The 16,530-nt window shown below is 44.0% G+C and overlaps 1 protein-coding gene across 4 annotated transcripts in view; it reads right to left on the minus strand.

Moving 5' to 3' along the window:
* LOC107394420 (collagen alpha-1(XIV) chain) overlaps positions 1-16,530 on the minus strand; it is a 260,498-nt gene that overhangs the window by 78,136 nt on the left and 165,832 nt on the right. For all 4 annotated transcript variants that reach the window (XM_054744996.2, XM_054744994.2, XM_054744993.2 and 1 more), the window contains 6 exons: positions 13,870-14,009; positions 13,656-13,782; positions 13,412-13,551; positions 11,548-11,680; positions 11,333-11,377; positions 9,498-9,643 (listed from right to left, as the gene is read on the minus strand). In XM_054744996.2, the coding sequence (XP_054600971.2) occupies positions 9,498-9,643; positions 11,333-11,377; positions 11,548-11,680; positions 13,412-13,551; positions 13,656-13,782; positions 13,870-14,009 (731 nt within the window). The remainder of the gene's footprint in view (positions 1-9,497; positions 9,644-11,332; positions 11,378-11,547; positions 11,681-13,411; positions 13,552-13,655; positions 13,783-13,869; positions 14,010-16,530) is intronic.

Below are 16,530 nucleotides of genomic sequence, written 5' to 3' on the forward strand. Positions count from 1 at the left end.
ACAAGGCGTGTATGATCGGGGAGCAGAGGAGGTTCTGGGGGGTTCTCGTAGTTGTAAAATAAAATATGAACTGGAATCTGATTCGTGCGGTTTATCTTTTGCACCACGAAGGGTCCCAAATCATAGCATAGTAGAAGGTTTTCCTTTGAGATCAGTGCGCTCGCAGAGAACACGTTCCCTCGTAAGACCACACTCTGTTAAATCCACAAATAACACAGATCAGCCATGATATAATGTCAGATTCCCGTTGGTCACTGGTGTCTTTTATTGGTTTTAGCACCAATTATATGAAAAAGCTATTTTTCCACTGGCATAATTATATACTGGGTAAATATAATTTGTGGATGAGGAACACACATAGATGACTGACTCCTTCTTCTTCCGGCTCTCGGAGGGTGCAGACATTTTTTTTCCTCCTCAAGGCCTTTGTCTGTCTGTGTGTGCTGGGTGCACGGCTGCTTCTGAACTTTTTCTGGAAACTGGAAACTGAAATCACTAAAATGGATCTTGTCAGTTGGTCTCAACGCGATTGATAAAATTTTTTCAACGATGAGAACGGGAGAAGGGGCTCCCGGATGTCCCGCTGGGACAGACCCAGTTGGGCACATCATGGACTCCTGGAAACCGTGGAACTTGATTTGTTTATCTCAGCTGTCTGTGGAGGACTCTGAAGATGTGTGGATATTCGTGGTGTTGGTGTCAGGTTTCCTGCTGATCGGCATTGGAGGCTACCCGGCTTACCGGAAAATTAATGAGCTGTCGAGGAATATTGGCCTGATCCCTGAGCTCAGAGATGGATTGCACCGCGCTGTGAATTCACAGACTCACATTATTGTCGAGATGAATCGTAAGCTTGGAACTTTGGCCGAGATTCATTCATTGGCACAAAAGATGGATGCCAAGGCTTGAGTGGATTGAGTGGATGAATCAGCACGGATTGGGATAGTTTATCCATTATTTGTCCATTATTGGGATTTTGAGAGGCTGAGGACAAAGGAACTGTAAGACAGAGAAGAAATTATCTCTGTCTGGCCCCAAAACAATTTCTAATCAGAATCTGGCGTCCTTGAGCCAGCAAGGCTCCAACGAAAACTCCCCCCTCAGAAGATATGTGGAATGTGCCATCGCTATGGCAACTCAACTCTGTCTCCTATCCCAGCCTGGGCGGGACTGCGGGAAGGCCGCTGAAACGTTCCAGGGTCACTGCAACCCTCCAACCCTCAATGCCCCTACCCCTATCCACACTGAGGTGACATGTGCTGCTTCTATCGTGGCTGCAGGAACTGAAGTGGGGATAGTCCCAACCCACCACCCCACCTAGTGGACACTTATGTTGTGTTGTCTGAAGTCTGTTGCATAAATGTCTGAGGTGTTTTTTTGCAGAGCAAAGCTGACCTCCTGGGGGAGGGTAACTCTGAAGTGCCTTTTTCCCCCCTCCACCTGAACCAATCCTCATGTAACCCTCTTATCTCTATTAAGGTAGCGCGACTCAGGGTTGCGAATGACCACAGCCACCAATTCTTGTCAAGTGTCTTGCCCATGTATGTCTGATCTCTGAATTATGTGTACTGAAACTCTAATTTCCCTCTGGGATTAATAAAGTATCTTTGATTTGATTTGATTCTTATATTTAGGAACATTTTCACTCACAAGTACAAATTGGTAAATACCACACAATGCGTAAAATCGTTCCCACTCATTAAAGAGCAAGTCACCCCTTACAAGAAGCGTACTTCACTCCCACTTCATGTTTGAAAAATGGAACAAATGCGGTTGCCAAGCAGACCGAGAGGGTGGAGCCACTAACAAATACATACACTCACGACATTGTGACATCATAATGTACCAGTTTACATCATAGCATACCTCTTAGCCAATAGCGGTGGCAGATTTAAATTCAAATGCAGTGCAGAGTTTTTACCTGACAACGGCACAACACTGACAGTTTCAGGCAGAAAATTTAAATTTTAACTAAAATGCACTAAAGTGCAAAACTATTGACTACACGTGTCTGCAGCACGATTAGACACGCATTTATATAGTTTATCAGAAAAAAAAAATAGTTGATTTGGGGGTGACTTACTCTTTAAATACGCACAGATCTGTTCGTAAGTACAGTTGATAAATGAGGGCCCAGACCTCTTGCACCCCAAGCGAGAGTCAGACTGCCTCAGATGGTGTGATAGCTGGAAAATAAGCAAAGGTCTCACCTAGGACCTAAACCAGGAGCTGCTGGCTACTTTTCACCTTCATCCCCCTCAGTCTTTTGTCTCCTGCCTCAAACGCACGTTTATTTAGTGTATTTTTATAGCATTTTTGCATTTGAGTGATCTGTGACGTGACAGGATTTATGAGTCCGCCATGACAAATCTACTAATTGACTTTCTATTAGCATAGCCTCTGTGGTGCCAGCACATAATTTCCACACATCACCCATGCTTGCCCACGGCTTATTTCAAAACGGAAATGAATATTTGTCTAAGCAGGACTATAATGATTAGGGATTTACTCATCTAGAGAACCTGGAAATTGGGTAGTCAGCTGGAATAATGCTGTAAAAATGTTTGAAATTCATTTTTATTCATGTATAATTAGAATAAATGTCCTAAGTCATGTTTTCTTTCATGAATCAAAGTCGAGCTGAAAACAAAATTTTTGAGTTTCCTGAAGGCTTTCTTTGACTTTGGCTAAATGACAATAGTAACTAAGCACTGATAAAAGTTTAATTCATTCATATTATCCTCATGATGTCCTAGGTAGAAATGTCAATGCAATGTTTGTTCATTACTGAATCAATTAGAAACAGGCAATAGCCAAGATAGTCTAATTGTAGGTATGTGTTAATCTACTTGACTGACAAGAAATCAGTTTTTAATGAACAAGTTCACTCAGTTTTTCAATACATTTACAGTGGTCTCTAGTTTAAATGAATGCCTTGTGAGTTGCTCTCATTTGGGAAAAAAGTTCTGGCGCTCCTGTTTCAGGACATAGAAGTTAATTAGTGGAGAGGGGAGCAGAGGAAGGCAGGACTTGGGGTGTTTCTCAATGCCAAGGACCCTTGATTTGATATCTTGGTCCCGCCCTGGTTGCCTAGGAGATACATCATCAGGAACCAAGGCGTGTTCCAATGTTCATGTTCTACCGAGGTATCTGTTCTCCGTTTGTTAGCCATTTAGCTAGCTGAGCACAGGAGGTGCCTTGTAGCCTACCTTGGTTAAACATTTAACAGAATACACTGTGGTAATTTCAAAAGGACGGCGTGTCAGGAGCCGGCAGCTACTTAGGGGCAAATTTCAAGTTTAAATGTAAGTGAACTAACTGTAGCTATTGGGCTGATATCTGCAATGTATTTTTTTTATATCCAAAGCAGTTAGCTATGGTTGGTTAGTTGCTCAGTAGTTGCAGCTTCGGTGGCAAGCAGCAAGTAACTCACTAACATATTTAATTTAAAAAGTAAGAGGCTCATTATATATTTATGTTGAAACTTATACTTATAAAATACAATGCTACCTCCCATGTCACGTGGTGTTACATGAACGCAGCAGTCACAAGATGCAAGTCTGTTCCATTTAACGATTTTCTTTGACCAAGGAAGGACATCGTAAGCAAGGGTCCTGGCCTCGCAAGAGATCGCCTTGCGAGGCCAGGACCCTTGATGGTGAGAAACACCCTTGGAGTCTTATTTCTTGACATTCTGACATCTCGCCTCTGATTGGCTAATAGCAACGCAACTCTACCACTGACTATTTTTTGCCACATTGATGTTTTACTTCCACTAATAACACAAGTTCTGCCGTGTTGTGGAGTTGCTAATGCTAATGGTTAGCTTCTACTAGCAGAGATTTTTGCTGCTGTTTTCTGGATGCTAAACCAACAACAGCCTTCCCCGTCACGAGTCAAGAAGAGTGAGTCCATACATTTCAGTGTGACATAGAACTGACTGGCTTTGCAAATCCTAGCATATGCTTGTCTGTTTCTATCAGAAGCAAATGCAGGGCATTGGGGTAGAAGACTATTTACACATTCAGCCTGCATGTCAAATCAGAGTGAATAATCATATAAAAAATAACAAGTAAACATGTTTTTCAGTGAATTTTTATGGTTTCTAGATTATTAAATATCTTCACTATAGTGAGAAAAGGATAACAGAGTAATAAACTTCGGATTTCTGTTCTGTTACCATGTTTTTCTTGTTCCTTCCCACTGTGCAAAGACCTAGTTTGGATGTTTTACAGATGTGGTATGGACCAACAGACTCAATATAGACATGATCTGCACACCCATGCGACGTTGACTGTTTGCAGGGTTATCAATAAGGTCTCAAGGTGAGTTGGACATATTTTTATCTTTTCCCTGCCATTTTAATTACTCAGTAAATCCACTTTGGTGGAAAAAGGATGTAAAATGACCCTTTTGGCGTAAACGAAACACCCTGGTGTACATGGAACTGCCAAGGAGAATGTTTAGGTTTTGAAACAGCCAGACTAATGCAACAAAGTACAACTATGCTGACTTTGATTTGTTGTTTTCATCGAAGGATCTTTCATGGAGGTTAAAACGAAGAGTTGGAGTACCCGGCCCGGAGGGTTACCGGGGTCCCACCCTGGAGCCAGGCCTGGGGTTGGGGCCCGTGAGCGAGCGCCTGGTGGCCGGGCTTTCGCCCATGGGGCCCGGCCGGGCCCAGCCCGAACCGAATACATGGGCTCGTCCAACTGTGGACCCACCACCCGCAGGAGGAACATGAAGGGTCCGGTGCAATGCGAATCGGGTGGCAGACCAAGGCGGGAGCCTTGGCGGTCCAATCCCCGGACAAGAAAACTAGTTTTTGGGACATGGAACGTCACCTCGCTGGTGGGGAAGGAGCCGGAGCTTGTGGCAGAGGTTGAGCGGTACCGGCTAGATATAGTCGGACTCACCTCGACACATTGCATTGGCTCTGGAACCCGAGACCTGGAGAGGGGTTGGACACTCTACTTTGCTGGAGTTGCTCCGGGTGAGAGGCGGAGGGCTGGGGTTGGCTTTTTGTTAGCCCCGAGACTCTCTGCCTGTGTGTTGGGGTTTACCCCGAGGAACAAGAGGGTAGCTTCCTTGCGCCTTCGGGTCGGGAAACGGGTCCTGACTGTTGTTTGTGCTTATGGGCCAAATATCAGCTCAGAGTACCCACCCTTTTTGGAGTCCCTGGGACGAGTGCTAGATAATGCTCCATCAGGGGACTCCATTGTCCTGCTGGGGGACTTCAATGCTCACGTGGGCAATGACAGCTTGACCTGGAGGGGTGTGATTGGGAGGAACGGCCCACCTAATCTGAACTCGAGCGGTGTTTTGTTATTGGACTTCTGTGCAAGCCGCAGTTTGGCCATAACGAACCCCATGTTCGAACATAAGGAGGCCCACCGGTACACTTGGTACCAGGGCAGCCTAGGTCACAGGTCGATGATAGATTTTGTAGTCGTATCATCTGACCTGCGGCCGTATGTTTTGGACACCCGAGTGAAGAGAGGGGCGGAGCTGTCAACTGATCACCACCTGGTGGTGAGTTGGATCAGATGGCAAGGGAACATGCCGCGTAGACCTGGCAGACCCAAACGCATAGTGAGGGTCTGCTGGGAACGCCTGGCAGAAGAACCTGTCAAGACGGTCTTCAACTCCCACCTCCGGCAGAGCTTTTACCACGTCCCGAGAGCAGTGGGGGACATTGAGTCCGAGTGGGCCTTGTTCCACTCTGCGATTGTCGAGGCGGCTGTTGCTAGCTGTGGTCGTAAGGTGGCCGGTGCCAGTCGTGGTGGCAACCCCCGTACCCGCTGGTGGACACCAGAGGTTCGGGGAGCCGTCAGGCTGAAGAAGGAGGCCTACAGGGCGTGGCTGGTCTGTGGGTCTCCGGAGGCAGCAGACAGGTACCGGATAGCCAAGCGGGGTGCAGCAGTGGCAGTTGCCGAGGCAAAATCTCGGGCGTGGGAGGAGTTTGGTGAGGCCATGGAGAAAGACTATCGATCGGCTCCAAAGAGGTTCTGGCAAACTGTCCGGCGCCTCAGGAGAGGAAGGCAGCAACTCGCTCACACTGTTTACAGTGGGGATGGGGAGCTGCTGACGTCAACTGAGGCTATAGTCGGACGGTGGAAGGAATACTTTGATGAGCTCCTCAATCCCACCAATGCGCATTCCGAGGAGGAACCAGAGCTGGGAGGCCTGGGGATGGACTGTCCGATCTCGGGGGCAGAAGTTGCTGAGGTAGTCAAACAACTACACAGCGGCGGAGCCCCGGGGGCGGATGAGGTTCGTCCTGGGTATCTCAAGGCTATGGATGTTGTAGGGCTGTCATGGTTGACACATCTCTACAACATTGCGTGGTCATCGGGGGCAGTTCCTAGGGAGTGGCAGACTGGGGTGGTGGTACCCATCTTTAAGAAGGGTGACCTGAGGGTGTGTTCCAACTATAGGGGGATCACACTCCTCAGCCTCCCTGGAAAGGTCTACTCCAAGGTACTGGAGAGGAGGGTCCGATCGATAGTTGAATCTCAGATAGAGGAGGAGCAATGTGGTTTTCGTCCTGGCCGTGGAACTGTGGACCAGCTCTATACCCTTGCAAGGGTGATGGAGGGGGCATGGGAGTTTGCCCAACCAATCCACATGTGTTTTGTGGATTTGGAGAAGGCTTATGACCGTGTCCCCAGGGGCACCCTGTGGGGGACGCTCCAGGAGTATGGGGTGAGTGGCTTTCTGTTAAGGGCCATTCAGTCCCTTTACCAGAGGAGCGTGAGTTTGGTCCGCATAGCCGGTAGTAAGTCGGACCTGTTCCCAGTGAGGGTTGGACTCCGCCAGGGCTGCCCTTTGTCACCGGTTCTGTTCATCACTTTTATGGACAGAATTTCTAGACGCAGCCGTGGTGTGGAGTGTGTCGAGTTTGGTGGCAGGAGAATCTCGTCTCTGCTTTTTGCGGATGATGTGGTCCTCCTAGCTTCATCCAGCTCCGACCTTCAGCTCTTGCTGGGTAGGTTCGCGGCCGAGTGTGAAGCGGCTGGGATGAGGATCAGCACCTCCAAATCTGAGACCATGGTTCTCGACCGGGAAAGGGTGGCTTGCCAACTCCGGGTCGGGGGAGTGGTCCTACCTCAAGTGGAGGAGTTTAAGTATCTCGGGGTCTTGTTCACGAGTGAGGGTAGGAGGGATCGGGAGATCGACAGGCGGATTGGTTCGGCGTCTGCAGTGATGCGGACGCTGAGCCGATCTGTCGTGGGGAAGAGGGAGCTGAGCCAGAAAGCCAGGCTCTCGATTTACCGGTCGATCTACGTCCCAATCCTCACCTATGGTCATGAGCTTTGGGTAATGACCGAAAGAACGAGATCGCGGATACAAGCGGCTGAAATGAGTTTCCTCCGTAGGGTGGCCGGGCTCAGCCTTAGAGATAGGGTGAGGAGCTCGGACATTCGGGAGGGACTCGGAGTAGAACCGCTGCTCCTCCGGATCGAAAGGAGCCAGTTGAGGTGGTTTGGGCATCTGGTCAGGATGCCTCCTGGACGCCTCCCCGGGGAGGTGTTTCGGGCATGTCCTGCCGGCAGAAGGCCCCCGGGTCGACCCAGGACACGTTGGAGAGGTTACATCTCCAATCTGGTCCGGGAACGCCTTGGGGTCCTGCCGGAGGAGCTGGTGGACAAGGCCGGGGAGAGGACGGCCTGGAGCTCCCTAGTTGGGATGCTGCCCCCGCGACCCGGACCCGGATAAGCGGAGGAAGACGACGACGACGTTTTCATCCCACCAATCTCACTGGCCTTAAAAGACAAAATAGCTTCAATTTATGTCAAAATTGTCCAATGCATCCCGAGCATTTTGCATAATGTAACTTCATTACTTGAACTACTCTAGACAACACAAGTTGATTTTAACAGTAGTCTGTGATAATGTCTGCCTGCCAAACCTGCCGATACCTGCTGTGTGTGAACACGACAAACACACGTTAAGTAAACCTCCACATAGCAGAGCTGTGCTTTTGCATCAGACTTTGTTTTTTCTACATCCTCATATGATCGGCTTCTCTCCTGTGGCTCATTAGCGTGCTATCAGTTATTCTTTCTCCAGTTTTCTCGCTGTCTAATGAAAGAAAGTCTTTGAAGATCTGATGCTGTTTTCATCACTTTAATCCTCTTCTTCCTAATTTTATCTCCATTAAAAACTTCAAACCTTTCATCTGTTTGGCTGGACATTGACAGTGTTTGTCAATCCATCTGGTCCATTGTGGACTTTTACTGCTCAGATATTGTTGTGATGATGAAAGTACATTTCCAACTTGCCTCTGACTGCAGAAACCTCCAAACGTGTAAAATAAATGTCTATAAAACCAAAAATAGGTTAAAACTGCCAAAAGATTCATCATGTCAAGGCAGTACTTCCTTGTTTAAGTCAATGACACTAAAACATTGTGACAGTAGATATTTGGCTTGGTTGAAGGAATCTTGATCATTTAAAAAAAAAACTTGTGTCAGAAAGTAAAATTATAGGATTATCCATTAAGCAGCTAGTAGCAATTCTACAGAACAAGCTAGCTTAAAACATTTTGTCTCTTATAGTTCTAACATAGTCTAGCAATAAGATATTAAGGAGAAAAAAAAGTAATGAAGTGGTTCTCGTGCATTTGTCTAAAACCTTCCAGCAGTAGCACATCTCAGACCCAAGACAACTATAAAACCATCCGGTTGTTGGCCTCACCAAACGACCGTGCGTCTGCACTTCCCTGGGTCCTCCATTCATTATGCACTCACCCCCTTTGCAACAGAACACCACTGGTGTGTGAGGATCTCTGCTCAATAATATCAGAGAAGGAGAAACAGCAGGCTGCTACTGCTTCAACTTTACCAGAGTCTCAAAAAGTATAACACCATCTGAAGTCACGGACGACAACTGTTGTCCAGGCATTCCGGCCTGCTTCAGGAAGTAAGGAAAGGGACATAACGTGCATTTCTTAGCCTCTATAGTGCCGTCGGAGAAAAAAAAAAACTTAATTTCTGTTTTAAACTGTTGACCCTTCCAGATATCTGCTCTAGACCAACTTGTCATCACTGGCTCATTGCTCAGATAAGGAGGACATCTTGATTTTAAACTGCAAGAGCTTTTGACCTATTTTTGGATTATTTTGATATGTGATTTATGGTATTTTAGTGTATTCGTGTCCCTTTGTATCCTTTTAATCTCAGTTTTTACAAAAGCATGTGGTGTATTATGACTTGCCAAAGTGTTTTGGGCATTTCTCCTCGTGTCCCGAGGTCTACCCAAGAAAATGTCCAGACAGAATCTTTAACTGGACCTCATCTGAGCAGCACTCTTTGGTCATTCAGGTAAAAAAAAAGGTTGAACAGTAAATGGGCTAGCTCAGTTTTTTCACACTCATAGTTCCTCAAATTCTGTTTTTGGCATCTCTTCTTCATTTCTAATCTTTCAAATTACACCACAGATGGTTTTTAAATCCATGTCTCATAAAAACAAAAAAGACAGCACTTGTTCCATACCGTCTCCTCAGCTCTGTCTCCTTTTGCAGTGACGTAGGTCAGTCGATAATGACGGACATTTCTGGAGTCCACGGCCTGCCATGACACACGCATACTAAACGTTGTTTCTTCATCGATCTTCATGTTCCTCAGACCCAAACGAGGAGCTTCAGGATCAAAGATGGAGAAAGATCGAATAGCAGATAAATAAAATCACAGAGCAGATCAGAGTCAAACAACTGATAGAAGCACCAAACGGTGACGTTATCTGAGGGGAATTAAATGATAAAATGTGTTGACATTTAATTTGCTCCAAACTTATCAGTGTTTTGTTAGTATCAAAAGTTTCCTGCTGAAAATATCAGAAAGCCTCATGATGGAAGATAAGCTTCCAGTCTGAAGATGAATATACTCACTTGCAATGAAGAAACAGGACAGAGGTCGAATTGATTCACATTTTTAAACCTACTTTGGATAATTTGGCAAAAGAACTGACTACTAACCCAAATTATGACATGTTCGAGTTTTGTTTTATGAAATTTGTTGTCTAGTAGATGATTTGCAAAAGTCAAAACAAAAGAGATAGAAAAATCACTTATATAGTTAAAAACATCAGAGTAAGCATAACCCCGGCGTTCCACCGAACACGTGTGCGTGGTGTCGCATCATTTTCCTAAATTTGAGCTTTGAGCCTATTTTTTGGTAGCCTGGCCAGCCAGACTCCTCCTCTGTTTAATTCTGCACAGAGAAAGAGTCTGGTAACTCACAGGCAGACAGGCACTTGAGGGGCGGGACTAGGCAGCTCAAAAATGACCAATCAGAAAAAAGACGGAAATCCCGACTGTACCGCACGACGCGGTAGATTTCTAGTTGTAGTAAAAAAAATGTGTCTGGCAACGGCGCAAACATCTTTTATGTTTTTAGAAGAAATACTTTATGTGCTTCTACTTGTGGTTTTAAAGACATTTGAGTCATTTAGAACAGAGGAAAGAGTCGCAGCGAACTCCGCCGCTGTCTTCGTTGTTTATGAGAAACTGAGCCCCGCCGTGGGTGACGTCTGCGACGCTGTAGTTTTTTTTTTCCGCTGTAGTAAAAATGGAATCTGGCGACAGCGCAAACATCTTTGTTTAGAATAAATGCTTTTAGTGCTTCTACTTGTTGTGGTTTTAAAGACATGTTCAAATCATTTAGAACAAAGGAAAGAGCCGCAGCGAACTCCACTTCAGTCACCATGTTTACGACAAACTCGGCGTTGTGTTGTGTGATGTATGCTACTCAGCGCTGATTGGCTCTGTTAGAATTCTCAGGGGTGGGGTTATTTGAACAGGAGAGTTCCCAGACTCTTTCTCTGTGCGGAATTTAACGGAGGAGGAGTCTGGCAGGCCAGGCTAATTTTTTGGTTGCTACACTTCCAGAACACATCAACCTTAACTGTTTGAATCAGGCCAGACAGGAAGTAAAACACAGAAGCAGTGTAAACAATCCGGTAACTTTCAAAATAAAAAACATGTCGATTTCCTGTTTCTCAACTACTAAAAAAACCATCATTATCTGCGACGCCTCCCTTGCAGAGTTAAAAATAACAGAGAACCAACTTTTTAAGACCTTTTGCAAACATGCTGCCATCTTTCTCCTTGTTTATTGACTAAACTAACAAATTCACATGTGATCTTGAAATTCTTTGGCATTTTCATGACGTCATGATCCAACTTCGTGGAATGTTTTCACTGCTGATTCATGTCCAAAACGCTCCTGGGGGCAAGGGACACGCTGCCGAGCGAGCAGGATAAACACGTTTACTACGTTACGCGTCGAAAACGCATCCGGTGGAAAGCCCGGGCTAATAGTATACCTACTCGCTACCGTCGTGGTCGTTGTAGCAACAGTTGTAGTTCTTTTAGCTGTAAAAGGACATAAAAATGAACTCAGTTAATCAGCTCGATGAAACAGTTAATTTATAGAATATTTACTGGAAATCAGAAACGTCATTAAGCAAACGTAACCAAATTACTGAAAATATACATCTTAATTATTAGTTATATGTATTTTTTAATGGCCATATTTAATTTACCGGTGGTTTCCATTAGAACAACCTCATCACTCTCGACCTCATTCCCATAGATGGCAGCCAGGAGGACTTCATACTCAGCCTCAGGACTCAGCCCTTTAATGACGTAGGTGTTAACGTCCCCGTCCACCAAAGTCTGAAACAAAGAAATCAGACAATAACTGTTCCGAAGGACGGCCGGAAAGACGAAAGCGGTTACAACGAGGGACTTTCAGGTGAGTTAGAGCCTGATTTACATAATATTCAATAAGAGAAATATTTAAATTCAGTTTTGAAGTTATTTACTCAAAGTTCATAATTTAGCTTCAAATGTGCAGCAGAAATAATAAACAAGCACTAAATAAAGGTCCGCCTCAGTAAAACATACTCACCACAAATATACATAAAAGTATTGAATATTTGTATTCAGGAAATACCGAATGTAATAATATTAGTATAAAAAAGGCTAATAAATTAAATTAAATTAATATGGAAAATGGTTGACAGTAATTTAGCTCTGACTTTAACCAAAAGGGAAAAAGAAGTAACTGCATTTTTATTTACATGAGGCAATAAAAATTAGATCATCACAGCAATGATATTTTTATTAATGTTAAAATAATACAAGGTATTAATGCTAAATTTGTTGGGCCCATACTTTTTACTTTATAATGAATTAATTTATTTTATTATTATATTTTTAAAGTTTGGAGCTTCAATCTGAGAAATGGAACTAAAGGTCATCTACTAAGATGTTGACCTGTCACTTAAAAGATTAAAAGATGTAACTAAATAAAATAATTTTTGGTTATGTATTTAACATTTTTCTGAAGAAATTATGACACAAACATGTACTTTTTTATATAATTGCATCAAAATATATTTATGAATAATTTTTTAATACAAGTTTAGTAAAAAAAAATACATGTATGGCAAAAAGTTAAGATGCTTAAAAATTCTTCATTAATTAGACACAATCAACTAAATTAATTAGTTTACCTAAAAATAAAAATATCCTGCGCTGCCTGTGGGTCTCCAGGGAGACGGTTAGGCCGTAACAAGGGAAGGATGCCTCCCAACAGGTTTTAGTTGAGGGATTCATCAAATCAACCCTTTCATGAGACTCAAGGCATCTGGGGGTTTGGATGAAAATAAATTTAACAAACATGCAGTTCAAAACTCTGAACTGGGTCAGCTGATGGAGCCACACATGATCTTCACCGACATGATCTCCATCAGATGGACCTGCAACACCTCAAAGCTGCAGGGTTAAAGAGTAGACGGGTAAATCGGGTGGACCTTTCTTTTACTGGCTCCCAGAAAGGAAAACCTGCTTTCTTTCTTCCTCGTGGTCATTTTACTAGAGAGCTTTTAAGAAGCTTAATGGAAAGTGGCCAAATCACAAGGCTTTGATCATTTCTGTTCATCTGAACGGTCACAACAACCCTCTCATAAAAGGCAGCCGCTGCATCACTCCTCCGGGTACTTTCTGAAAGATCTAAGGGGAAAACCATCCTCTCAATCAAAGCACCTTATATCATGGATAGAATTGATTTTACCTACGCTTTCATAAAGACTCTTTCATTTAGGGTTTGATCAACTTTCAAACTGATTCTCCTAAAAAGTCACATTCACCAGGTTTTCAGAGGTGTGTGTGTCTCAAAAATCAGATGACATGCAAGGCGATATTTTTGGCTATTTTTAAGTAGTTTTTGGTGTAAAAATATAAATAAGTGCTTAAACTCTGTGTACAACGCTTCCTGAAAACCCTCTATTCAGAAAAATGGTGTTTACATCAGACAGGACTGATATGCTAACGGCTAGACTACGCACAGCCAAGACCAAAGTGGACTGCTCCCTTTAAAGTGAGATTTTGATCAACACTAACCTCCTCACTGTCACCCCCTTCTGTGGGTGTCCAGATGAGTCTATACACCACCACATCAGAGGCGGGGTGTCGCCATGACACCCTGAAGCTGTCAGAGGAGATGTCGCTGCTCTTAAGATCCAGCGGGTCTGGGACAACCTCTACACACACACACACGCACGCACACACGCACACACACACAATAATTTCTAAATGCAATATTAATCCCTATAAAAATGTATTCATTTGTTTCTGTTCCTCCTACTTGTACTGAAGCTCTCAGTCACTGCTTCCGCCTCTCCTTCTACATAGATGGCAAAAACACCAACAGTGTACTCCGTCAGGGAGGTCAGGTTTTTCAGCACGTAAGATGTCACGGTGCCAACATCCACCTGTGCACGCAGAAACAGAACAGCACTTGGTGGATCGCTCCTACAGAGTGTGTTAATAGAATCATCACATCTGCAGGAAAAGGTCACCTCGTTGGTCTGAACTCCTCTCGTCTTGACGTACATGATGCGGTAGCCTTTCACCAACTTGGAGGCGGAGTCCCAGGTGAGGCGGGCGGAGCTGTGGTCCACCTCTGAGAACTGGAGGTTCCTTGCGGGGATTAGTGGTACTAAGGAAGAGGGAAAAAGGTTCAGAGAATGTATTTCATGTTTTACACTTTACTTGCGTAGCTTTAATCTGCCGTATCACATGACCAAGAGATTAAACCACCGAGATGCCTTTACATATTTTTTTAACTATTCAAATGAGAAATTTTGCAAAAATAGAAATAAATATTAATATACTGTATTCGGTTAGGGTCACCCAGGTTTAAATGAAGACATCAGCAGCAGAAGGAGATAAGCATGATATTAAGGGTCACACTTTCAGTATTCCACCGTCACTCTCACACACACTCACACACAATCAAGGTTTAGGACAGGAGTTATTGAGTTATTGGACTCCACTATTTTAATCGCAAAGCCGCCTGAACCCCATCACATCACTGCCACTCCCTCAGGCTCAGGTTCAACTTCCTCTCACGCTTCAATTCTTTCCCGTAGCCTTCGAGGCACACACACACACACACACACACACACACAAAAACTCTCAGCTTCACCGTTTTTATATTCAACGGGTGAGTCAGACTTACTCCGATGCTTAGAAACTTTTCTGCTCAGAATTACTGATCTGTTTTCCCGAAAGAAAGAAAAAATCCTGATTGTTCCCACCATTCCTTCACCTCAATTACATGGAGGGTCACAGCAAAGACAAACCAGCGGGAAGATGGAGCGCGACTGAGGCAGGGAAGGAGATACTGCTCCTGCTTCTGCTGTAGTTGTGCCTGGGTCAGCAGAATGGGAAATTAAAAAGTTCAAAGATGGGAAAGTCTGCAAAGTTTCACAGTTCATATGTCTCTATAAAAATATACATTAGATGAAATGACTCATTTATATGAGGCAGGAGTTTAGTGAGGCGTCCTTAAATGTCATACTGCAACTGGAGCATTTCGCTTTATTTATTTATTTATTTATCTGATCCTGAGGCTTTTTTTCTTGCTTTTTCTTGCATAATTAATGCAGACGTCCCAAACTTTGATTTACGGTTAGGGTGAGGGATCTTATCGGGCTGCAATAGTTGGAAATATTTGGAAACGTTAATTTCCGAGAAAATATGCTCATTTCTTGCAGCCGTTCTGCAGATTAGATTAGTGTAAATTCTGAGCACCTTAGGACATGTGTGGAAAGCATCATGTGATGCATCAGCTGGAGAGAAAACCTCGTTTTATCTTTTAAACGGTAAAATAAAATTATTAATCATAACATCTCATCAGTCAAACACATGTAAAAAATATTTATTTAAAGGATATTAATTATTATTTCTGATCGGTCACTCATGCAGGCTGAGCATGAAAATAGTCTCCTACACCAATCTCCTGCATTAGCTTCCGATAGAAAATAGACAGTGAAACTCTAGGATTTATAAAGACTGACAGTGTGACATCACACTGTCACTTAACATGAAGGACTCAACCATCTTGACTCAAGACGGGGAAGGCTGTTGTTGGTTCATCGTCCAGGACACAGCAGAGAACATCTCGGCTAGTAGAAGCTAACTGTTACCATTAGCAACCCCACCACACAGCAGAACTCCTCCAGGCTTGTGTTGTTTGTCGAGATAAAAAAAATCTACGTTGGAGTCAGTAATAGTGTAATATTGCTGTTATCCAATCAGAAGCAAGATGTCCAAATATCAACAAATAAGACACCAAATCCTGTCTTCTGAAGCACAACTCGGATGTGGCTCACTTCTATTTCCTGAAATAGGTTCACCGGGGTTTTTCCCTCCAGAGTATGACTTACAAGGCATTCATTCTTCCTAATGACCACTGAAAACGCATTGATTATACTGTGTGTTCCACACCTTTGAAGCTCTCATTCACTTGTTATTTCAACACATTTGCAATAAACTCTAGTATAAATGCATGCCTAGTAAATGGAATTGTAGAAAAAAAGCTCTGGCGCTCCTGTTTCAGGAAGTAGAAGTTAGCCGGACAAGTAGGGGCCAGAAAACGGCAGGATTAGGAGTCTTAGTTATTATCATTTCATGATATTTGGACATCTCACTTATGATTGGATAACAGCAACATGACTCTACCGCTGACGGCAAATGCTTTGCAACGTTGATGCTTAATCTCCACAAATAACACAAACCTGAAGGAGTTCTAATGGTGGAGTTGCTAATGCTAACAGTTAGCTTTCACTAGCTGGGACGTGCTCTACTCTACCCCTGGACTCTACATCAACAACAGCCTTTCCCCCCGTCGCAAGGCCAGATGGGTGAGTCCATGAATGCTACTGAATGTGACGTAGATCTATGTGGCTTTTTCTGAGCGTTTCCCCATCTATTTTCTATTTTCATCTATTTTCTATACTTTTTTGGATCAAGTCTCTTCTTGAATGAGTCGCAACTTTATTTCAGACGTGACCTCAAGCTCCTCGCCCCAAAAACCGCCACTGTCTCCCTCCAGCGGCCGCCACGACCTCATCTGACCTGCATTTAGAGCCTGACGCGCGTCGTAAAAACATAAACATGCCTCGACTTAAAGCCACAAGCCTCAATCCTTAAAAGAGACTTCATAAAACATAAAT

The sequence above is a fragment of the Nothobranchius furzeri genome, chromosome 19 (genome assembly GCF_043380555.1).
Source record: "Nothobranchius furzeri strain GRZ-AD chromosome 19, NfurGRZ-RIMD1, whole genome shotgun sequence".
NCBI classification, from domain to species: Eukaryota; Metazoa; Chordata; class Actinopteri; order Cyprinodontiformes; family Nothobranchiidae; genus Nothobranchius; species Nothobranchius furzeri.